Below are 10,456 nucleotides of genomic sequence, written 5' to 3'. Positions count from 1 at the left end.
GGACATCATCAGGGTATGTTCCCTGAGGTCGAAAGGATCGAGCTCCGCATCGCCTGAGGTCCCCCTCAGGGGTCTTCCAAAGTTTATAAGTCATCAAATGATGGTCAAGGATGCCAAGTACGTTGACAACTTGGCCAATCGGAACATCCCCTCCACCGAGCCACAAGTTATTGGCTTCAAGTCAACAAAAGAGAAGGAGGAGATCCCAAGCAAAGTGGCACAAGTCAAGGCAACCGGCTTAAACAATGATGAGATGGCGCTCATCATAAAAAGATTCATGGAAGCATTGAAGGGGCACAAAAAAACAACGACGACAAGTCAAGGGGGAAGCATGCCTGCTTCAAGTGTAGTAAACTGGTCATTTTGTTGCTAACTATCCAGATAATAATAGTGATGGCCAGGAAAAAGAGAAGAAAGGAAAGAAGGTAGAAAAGTAAAGGTACTATAAGAAGAAAGGGGAAGCCTACATCGACCAGGAGTGAGACTCGGACTATAGCTCCTCCGACTCCAAAGATAAATTTGTCAAAATAGAAAAAGGCTTTAGCTCATTAAGTAGAAAAGAACAATTTTTTTCTAAAGAGTTAAACGATTGCAATGCTTCTATTTCCAATCTTAAAATTGCTAATGATGATCTCAATGCAAAGACTATTAAATTGAATGAATGCCATGTATCATCATCTTCTATTGAACATGTTACAATTTGACTAGATATAGATGTTGATGCTTTTAATTCTAATGTTACATTGATTTCTAGCTTGAATAATGATATTGCTAAATTAAACACTCAAGCTAAAACTAGCAAAATCTGATGAAAAAAAAAATATATATTTCTTGGGAGATAAATCTGGATTGCTCCAGCTGCTGCCACATGCATGACGGGAAAAGGGAACAGCATGCGAATAGGCTTCCACGCTGCAGTGTGCAGTGCACACACAAGGATCGGACGCTCGCCGCTGACTCGTCTTCAGTCTCTCCTAGTCGCGTCGCGGTCTCAGTTTTTTTTAAGCAGATTGTGACGTCGCAGTTAATTTTATTAAATTTTTATCCGGCTTCCTATCGAAACCACGCCAAATTCCACTAACCCGTGTCCACGCTCGAAAACGCCAAGGGCTTGTTCGCTTTAGAGTAGATTGAAGGGGATTGGAGAGGATTAAATCCCCTCTTATACAAATTGTATAGGAGGGGATTTAATCGTATAGGAGGGGATTTAATCCTCTCCAATCCCCCAATCCACTCCAAAGCGAACAAACACCAATGGGGCAGGCAGCCCTTGGGAGTTGGGATCCTCTTTCTCTCTTCCGGTCATCCCCTGCTCGCACTTCTCCAACCCACCCGGCCGCTAACCAAACACTAGTGGTACCACCAAATGGGGTACCTCTCCTGCCGCGCGGACTCGTCTGTGGCGACGTGCCGCTCCATCACGGCCATCCCGCCGCTCCCAACCTCGCGCCGCTCGGGGCCGGGGGCCGGCTCGTCCAGGCCCGCGCTGCCTCCGGCGCCGGCGGCCATCGAACGCTTCGACTACGCGGAGGTGGAGGCGGCCACGTCCCACTTCGCCGACGCGGCGCTGCTGGGCCGGGGCAGCCACGGGGCCGTGTACAAGGCCGTGCTCCCGTCGGGCCGCGCCGTCGCCGTCAAGCGGCCCTCCCCGCGCCGCCCCGAGGTGGACAACGAGATCCGCATCCTCTCCTCCGTCAGCGGCCCGCGGTTCGTCAACCTCCTCGGCTTCTCCGACCCGGGCCCCGCCCCGGCCCCCGCCGCGCGCCTGCTCGTCGTCGAGTACATGCCCAACGGCACGCTCTACGACCTGCTCCACCGCAACCCGCGCCCGCCGGGCTGGCCTCGCCGCCTCCGCCTCGCGCTCCAGACGGCCAGGGCGCTGCGCGCGCTCCACGACGCCGACCCGCCCGTCATCCACCGCGACGTCAAGTCCGCCAACGTCCTGCTCGACGCCAACCTCGGCGCTCGCCTCGGCGACTTTGGCCTCGCTCTCCGCGTGCCCAAGGCCGCCGGCGTCGCCACGCCGGCGCCCGCGGGCACGCTCGGCTACCTCGACCCGGCCTACGTCACGCCCGAGAGCCTCAGCACCAAGACGGACGTCTTCAGCTTCGGGATCCTGCTGCTGGAGATCATGAGCGGCCGTAAGGCCATCGACGTCCAGCACTCGCCGCCGTTCGTCGTCGAGTGGGCCGTCCCACTTTTGCGGAAAGGCAAGGTTGCCTCGCTGTTCGATCCGCGTGTGGCGCCGCCGCGCGACCCGCTCACCCGCAAGGACCTTGCTGCGCTGGCCGCTAGCTGTGTGCGCTCGTGCAGGGAGCGGCGGCCCTCCATGGCCGACATCGTCCAGCGTCTCGTGGTTCTCAGCAAAGCAGTGTCGGCCAAGGTGTGGAACGGGCTCGCTGTGGTGGGGAACCCTTGTGCGGTTGTTGATGTTCAGACCATCTCGAAGCGAGCTGCTGCCAGCAACAGAGCTGAATCAGAGAGGGAGTCGAGTTCAGCATTGGCGTTTGACGATGACGAAAAGGAGGAAGCAGATGCAGAGCCCTTGGACGAGGATCAGGTGCCATTGGTCGGTGCCAAGAAGTTACCCCAGCCACTAAAGAACGGGATAGTGTTACCTGAGTCAGGGGCTCGGGAGAGGAGAAATCTGTTGGACCTGATGGCCCGGATCGATGGCGTTGCCAGCCAAAGATTCGGCATTAGCAGAGCAAGAACAGTGCGCGCTACTAGCGAGCTTATTGAAAAGGATGCAGTGTTACTCCTAAGGAGGAACCAGACGGTAAGAGTTGTTGGATCTAAGGCACTGCCAAAGTCTGAAAGGATTTCTCGTTATGACGTGAAGATCAAACACAAAGCAGTTGAAGAGCAAGAGAAGGCAGGGAAAGTCCAAGAGAAAGCAGAGAAAATCCAAGATAATGCAGGTGGGGTTCAAGAAGGTTACAAAGAAATATTAGGCAAAACAGGTAAATTGTTAGAGGCACTGGAGCCAAACGCTGACAAAGAAGAGAAGGTTCAAGGAAAGGAAGAACAAAACCTTGAAAAAACGAAAAATGTTCAAGAGAATGAAGGCAGACTCCAATGCACGGCAGAGAAAATCCAGGAAAGTGAAGGAGGAATCCGAGACAAAGTATAAAAGTTCATCTGAAGACTGAGGGGAGTTAAATCCATACAATGTTCTTGAGGTTGGCTTAATCAACTATCATCTGGCAGCACCACGCTGTGATCAGATACAAATCTCATTCCTCGGGAATCATCTTGGCAATCGGGATTGTACCAGAAATATTTCCTGGTATTGGTGATTGGCTAATACAGCCTTGAATTCAGATCCAAGCGATGTGATCTGCCATTTGGAACGCCCCCAATGACAACAATTCCCCAGCTATTGAATCTTGGTTCTCTGGTGATGGCCAATGCAATGGCTTGCTTGCGGTATCTCCTAGTGTAGCTCAGATTGAAACAACAAAGAACCGCAGAGCTTCAGATTCAATTTATGCAACTGGTGAACGTTTCGCTGCTTCAAACTGAATCAGATGGATGACCACTAGTTGAAGCGGATTGTTCGTTGTTGTAGACTGTAGTATTCTTTTGTAGCTTATTTTTGCTGCCTGCATACAACAAGAAGCACAAGTGTGGAATTGTTTTGTATATATGTAGGCATGTGGTAGCTGAGTTGATGTTAACTTGTTAAGAAATTTTTGGTTTTTGCATTTCCACCTCAGGAAGGTACATATAGTGGATATGTTTTCAAGCATTGTGTTCTAGACTGCTAGTCCAGATATGTCGGCTTCATTTTATGTGTTGGACAAATAGAGTACTGCATAAATACAAGTGTGACCACTTGTGATCAAGAAGCATTGATGTGTCAAGGTCGCAAGGAGTGATCTGGAGTTGCGCAGCCTTATTATCCTTTTCTTGCGTAGATTTGACGGGGGCATATATGGCGTCTTGGAATTGTACTATCATTCTCGTGTACTAGTGCACCACGTTGGTTTGATTTTAATTCGTATCTTTATACTATTCATATAGTGTTTTTGTCTTTATAAATTACAACAGTCTAGTCTGAACTAGACAATCCGATCCTACTTTTATGGCTCGCTCAAACAGCGAGCCGAACTAAGTCTCAGCGCGTCCGAACCGATTCGTGAGCCGACTTAATGATATGGTGTTACACTATTATATTATTATGTTATTGATTTATTTTTCTTGTTTTTTAAGTTATAGTTTAAAATATGTTGCTGGATTTTGGTACATATTTTTTATTTTACATATAATGAAAATATAAATTTTATGTTCTAAATGGAATTTAGTGTGATGTGAACAAGCCTGCTCGCGAGCCTCAAGAAGTTCGAGTCAAGCCATATCTCCCAGCTCGCAATGTGATCGAGCCGACTCGCTTGTTCACATGGTCGCACCAAGGACCAAGCCCAGCCTACTCATCGCTATCGCTCGAACCCGACATGCGAACTGCAACCACACACCTATTCGGCTGCCCCGCGCGCCTCCCTCCCGCACTTCTCTCAAGGACGAGCCAAATTAGGAGCACCAGACACTGGCGTGCGTCTCGATCCAACGAACTTATTGTGTTTCTCTGCGCGGACACGACTAGGTAACCTAGCGTCTTGGCCGAGCCAAAATCATCTATACTATACCACTATATAATCCACCAGTTTAAACTTTGCAAAACTCACCCAACCAAATCATCACCACACCCATAACTTCCACTAAATCCACCAAACAAATTGCACCCACACTTAACACATCATCAAAATCAACGGTTCAGATCGTTGGATAACCGCCTCTCCTTTACTCACTCAAGTCCAATATCTAATGGACAATATTTATTTGGATCATCCCTCCCCCTCTCATGCGACCTCCCTGCCCTAGCCTACCCCTTCTCCGACCCTCTCCCATGTTCCCCGCTGTTGATCACTTGTTCTCAAATGCTGTGAATCAAGAACAAGGCAACACAATTGTTAATTATTTAGGGACCTTCGTTTTCTGAACCATTATTTCCCCATAGATATAATGATCATCAGACGAAGGTCGTGAAGAACATACCTTCATCATTTAATATGTAAACAAGAATGCAAAGGGACGAAAACAGTAACTGTATCACATTACTTCATTCATATTTGCATCCTATAAAACATGTATGAATATCAACAGAATTCATATTACATTGATACCTTCGGCTTGCTCGAAGGTGAAGACGCGAGAGAGTGATTACAATTCAGCGTGAACAGTACGACATTATTGTTCATCTATTTACAGGCACGGGACGCAGCCCGGGTAAAATTACATTCATGACCCTCAACATTTATTTATGGACATAACTTAGACTACTAAGGTCTATCTAGTCTTTTCCTCTTCTGCTTGATCTGAACCGAAGCTGATGGTAGCTTCGGCATTTGGCATCGTTGCTTCTGCACAAGGTCTTCGTCTTGAGAACCTTCGGTAGAGGAAGGGAAGACTTTTGTATCGCTTTGACGAATGAGTTTTTGTCTTGAGGACCTTCGGCAGGGAAGAAGACCCCCAACAGTAGCCCCTTTGCGGTGCTAGATCGTTTTTCATAACGAGCTCGATCTGCGAAAAACACGAAGGCTTCGGAATGTCGAAGGTCCAAAAAACACCTTCCCTGAGCTTGTTATAAAAAACGATTAAAATATTCCGAGCGCTGGCCGGTCCACCGTTCAGCCAGTATACACGCTTTGGCGGTTCGCCTTCTTCTCCTGCAAGACTATATAAACAGACAGGTTGGTGAGAAGTTACCACAACATTCATTGCTATTGCACTGTTGTGCTGTTGAAAATTTTAACCGAAGCTGAAGCTTTCTGCATTGTGCTTTCAAACAAGCGCTTCGTCACTTAAGATCAGCTTCGTCTAAAAGAAACTGAACATTGAAATGGCTAGAGTAAGATCCATTGCGAGGGTGTCCCATGAGGGTGATGAGATTGAAGTAATCGAGACAGCACCCATATCAGAATTGATTAGGCGGTCAGGTCTTATTGTGCAATAGGGAGCTACTGACGAAGGTACCTCCAACGCCGAAGCTAAACAAGTTGTGGCCGAAGTCGAAAGTGATAATGAAAGTGAAGAGGATGATAGTATTCTGTGCCCAACCAAGCCTAGTCATATTGAATTTGGAAAATCCATAGTAAAAGTAGAGGATCTGGTTGTGATGAAGAAACTAGGCTATTTTGGAGAGAATGAAGATGGATTGATTCGCTTTGCTGGAGAGGAAGTAATTCTAGAGCCGAAGGATGATGAGGTTGTTGTGTTCAAGAGCTTCTTCAGGGTGGGGCTTCGGTTCCCCTTTACGATATGATAGGGGAGGTTTTAAAGAAATTTGAGATATATCTACATCAGCTGACCTCGAAGGCTATCGTCAGGCTTAGCGTTTACATCTAGGCTCTCCGATGTAACACCCCAGGTGTTAACCAAGACCCTGGCTCAATTTATGCACCTATGGCTTATTATCACATGTGTGTAAATGGGGAGAAGGGGTACTAAAACTTTGGAAACCATGGTTCAATTAAGTAATGATCATGATAGAAGGGATACCCTAGCTTTTCATGTATCTTCACCTTTGAGAAAGGTTCTAAAACCCTAGCACCCCCTCTTGAGCCATTAAACCCCCAAGCATTGGATTAATGGGAAGGATAAGCAAATGATCATTTCATGACTTAAACCTTATACCAAAGTTGAAGTACATTTATATATCTACAAGAAATAGTAAGAAAGTTATTCTAAAAAGGTCCCACAAAACCCCCAAATTCAGCCCCCAAGTGAAGAGCACTCAAGAGCAACCAAATTTTCACTAAGTTAAAAATCAGCCCTCTTCCAAAGATCAGAGATGTTCACTTAGTTTCTGTCGCCAAATCCTTAAAGTCCAAATAACAAAAAGGAGCCAAATTACCCAAGGCACACCCCTGAAAAGTTTGAACCCAACCCAGAACCGTTTGACACGGTTTGACATCAGTTTTGTCGCGGGATGAACAGTGCCGATACCACTGACTTGGCGCTACCATATCTCCCAAACCAGACCCAATCTTCCCTTGGAACTCACATGAACTAGGTAGCCCTAGGTGCAGAGAAGAGATCTCACAAAAGTCTTATGGCAAGATTTGCACGTTTGGCTGCTCAGCAAGGGCTAGAACTCGGGAAGGAAGAAACGACCACGTGTTCGACGCGCCCTGGCAATGCCAGAGCACGCCCCGACGCTCGGCCCCGCCCGCGCCGCGCCACGCCAACCCCGCGCCCATGCCCGCGCCTATAAAGCTGACCCCGGCCTTGACCGTACACCCCCGCTCGCTCTCAACCCCGCCCGAGCGCAAGTTCACCGGCGACCGCTCTGCGCACGGCGTGCCAGCGGCCGCCCAAGCCCAGGCCACCGTGGACCGGCAGCTCCAGTCTTCCGCCACCCCATCCAAACCCTCGGCTAACCTCCCTGGAACTCCGTGAAGCTCCCCGAGACCTTGGACCGAAATCCACATCGCCGGAGGTCCCGGATTGACGTTGCCGGACTTCGCCCGACCACTGGCGCACGAAGACCGAGTTACACGGTGAGCCACTGGTCAATTCCTTGCGAATAGATCACCCTTGACCTCCAGTGGAGCTCCTTGTGCGGTTTGATTGAGCTCTACCGACGTGAGCAGGCCGGAGCACGCGTTGCCGACGAGCCCGACCGCCTGCGCACGCGGCCAGCCCTACTCCGGCCATCACCGTCGGCGATTCGCCCCTCGACGTGACCGCCAGACGCCCCTGGACCTCACCCGACCCACCACCGGACCTCTCCTACCGCTGGTAAGCCGCGCCACCGCTGTTTCTCTCTGCGGCTACTATTCCGGCGAGGAGGAAGCTCGGGTTAAGAGAGGGAAAAGCCAGGGGGTATTCGTGAAGTCAGTGACTCAGTGAAACAGTTCCTCAGGGGCACGCTTTGAACGATTTAGTTAAGGAAGAACCCAGGGACCCCGGTGCAAAGCTGTTTTTCTTAAACCTTTAAGAATTATTCTTTTTAAATAAGCAGAGAACTTGAAAAATTCATAACTTGAGTTTTATCCAACCAAATTTGGTCAAACCAATTTTGTTAGGACCTACATATTATGAACTATTCATCAAAAATAATAAACACCATGGTTCCTGCAATACTTTTTAGAGTTTTAATTTAAATAAGCATACTGCCCAAAACTAAATAAACAGAGGGAAAATAAAATACTTTAGGATTAAGGCTGAGAAAAATTGGAGATGTTCTTAACTAGTAACTACACTGTTTAAAAATGTTAAACTCCCCAGTATACTAGGTTAAGGAAAGATTACCCATTAAAACTTGTATTTGTCCAAACCTTAAGAAAATGAAAAACGGAATTTAAGATGAGAACTAGAGGGCAACCACATTTTTCCTAGCTTGCTTAGGTGATGTAGTTCATAAGAAATTTTGTTGAACCCTCTTTTAGTACAGAGAAAATGCACCACTTTTTATTTAATAAAAACAGTGAGAACCTAGAAAAACCCTAAGGTGGAACCACCCCAACCCTAGGAATAACTACTATTAGGCTAGTATGAATCTAGGAAAAATACAAGTTCTGTTGTTTGATATTTTTCAGATGGCAAGTTAGTTATAAGTGCCTTTTGGGCATTAAACTTTAGAAAATCACAACTAATTAACCATTAATTCACCTTCTGTGCTTTTTGGCACAGATGTAGGTTATTACCCATAGAGGCCAGCAAAAATAACCTCTAGTGCAGAACCCCCACCCAAATGAGAGTTGTAGTACAAAGTAACCATCTACCCTTACTTTTGTTATTTTTGTCTAGAGTATATCCTAATTATTATTAACCTCAAATTTGTAGCATAGACTACAGTGACCAATATAAACCCACTGTAATTTTTACAACATTTTTGAAAATTTCTAAATCATTATGGTAATTCAAGCTCACTTTAAAAGCATAAATAGAAAATAAAAGGGGAATTGTGGAAGGAATTAATATTACATAACTAGATCTCCCTAAGTGCCCACTAAAACTCTAAGAGGATGACTAAATTCTTACTTCCACTCAAAACCTAAACTAGGTAAGTATAAATCACTAAGAGCACCATACGATAAAGAAACCCTAGTTTACCCACTGCCTTAATATTGCTTCACCATACATCGTATTTACTAAATTGGCATATCATTAACATGCATGTATCTTATTCATTGCATTCGATAGATTGTAACCTCGCTGACGGAGAGTACGTCCTCATTCCGGAGTAAGGAGTTGCTCAGGAGGGAGTCCAGGAGCCAGCACCAGAGACTGCCACTGAGGATCTCCCTGCCCCAGCTTTTGAAAGCAAGCCTCGGTTTTATGCATAACCATTATATATGCTATTTTACTGCACTTAACGATTGTAGGTTTGAATTGTGCACTTAAGTGTAGGAGTTGCTTGAATCCCTAGTTGTATAAACTCAGGATTCCTTTTGAGATGGATACTAGTATGCTAGGTCGAGTAGCTACCTTATTAATTAGGGATCTCAGTAGAAGTCGAGTGATTTTTCTAGCACTTGCGTGAGGTCATGATTTGGTTGTATCCATTTTATATCGGAATGATGATGGCCTATGGACAACGAGCCATGGGGATGCGTTGTCTACAAGACGGAAATTGGAATAAGGATTAAGGTGTGGTACCGTGTGTCAAGCGTTTGAACGTACTAAGCACATGCCGAGAAATATGGTACACCGGTAAGCCTAGTACCTGAGTGAACCTGCCCGCGGATTGATCTCCTCACGCGACCTGAGACGTGGTCTCCCATTCCGGATATGGTTGGTACAAGTGTGGTCATTGCACGACGGTAGTCGAGGTCAGTGAGGCATTGTACGCCAAGGCGGTGGGCCTCTTTCTGTTGCTATGGAATCGATAGGGACGGTTGATGTGTGTGGGGACAGAGTGCCTCGCCACGTCGTGTGTTTAGGTTTACCTTGCAAGATTTTAAAACTCGATTCGAATCGTCTGCTTCTCGCAGCAAATGAGACTGCTTGATCCATGCTGCTACATTGAGTAACAAGTGGAAATGATGTGACTGGCAAAAGATGTTGATTGGTAAAAATGTTTGACACCATGTATGATTAGCTAGGTACTCATCTAGTCTAAAGGATTACACTAAAATTTGAAAAGCTAAAACTTGATTTTAGACTCAGCTAGTGCTTTTGGCAAACCAAACCCCTCAGCCAAACAACTACATGTCTAGAGGTAGAGGAGTAGACTCCTCACACCGGGTAAGTCTAGATGAGTATTAGTATACTCAGCCTTGCTTGTGGCATAATTTTTATAGGTTCTCTGGAGGATATGGTTGTTTGAGTGACTTGGCCGTCCAACTTGCCACCAGGTTGGACAGTCGAGTGGGACCCTACCTCAGTAGGAGAGGAGCACGAGGAGTGATGGGCCAGGCTTCCCCATCCTCTCTTTTATTTACCGTTA

At 46.9% G+C, this 10,456-nt stretch overlaps 1 protein-coding gene across 1 annotated transcript; it reads left to right on the top strand.

Moving 5' to 3' along the window:
• Positions 1-1,279: 1,279 nt before the first annotated feature.
• On the top strand, positions 1,280-3,846 carry LOC100384765 (uncharacterized). Its single transcript, NM_001177223.2, has one exon. It carries the CDS (start codon positions 1,367-1,369, stop codon positions 3,131-3,133), a length of 1,767 nt encoding a protein of 588 aa, NP_001170694.2. The 5' UTR covers positions 1,280-1,366; the 3' UTR covers positions 3,134-3,846.
• The last annotated feature ends 6,610 nt before the right edge of the window (positions 3,847-10,456 follow it).

The sequence above is a fragment of the Zea mays genome, chromosome 8 (assembly GCF_902167145.1).
Source record: "Zea mays cultivar B73 chromosome 8, Zm-B73-REFERENCE-NAM-5.0, whole genome shotgun sequence".
NCBI classification, from domain to species: Eukaryota; Viridiplantae; Streptophyta; class Magnoliopsida; order Poales; family Poaceae; genus Zea; species Zea mays.
Note: the sequence above shows the minus strand (reverse complement) of the source record. Positions and strands in the feature narration are given on the sequence as shown.

Bases quoted from the DNA above. Each gene is read 5' to 3' on its own strand.
- LOC100384765 (NM_001177223.2), top strand. From the start codon at position 1,367: ATGGGGTACCTCTCCTGCCGCGCGGACTCGTCTGTGGCGACGTGCCGC.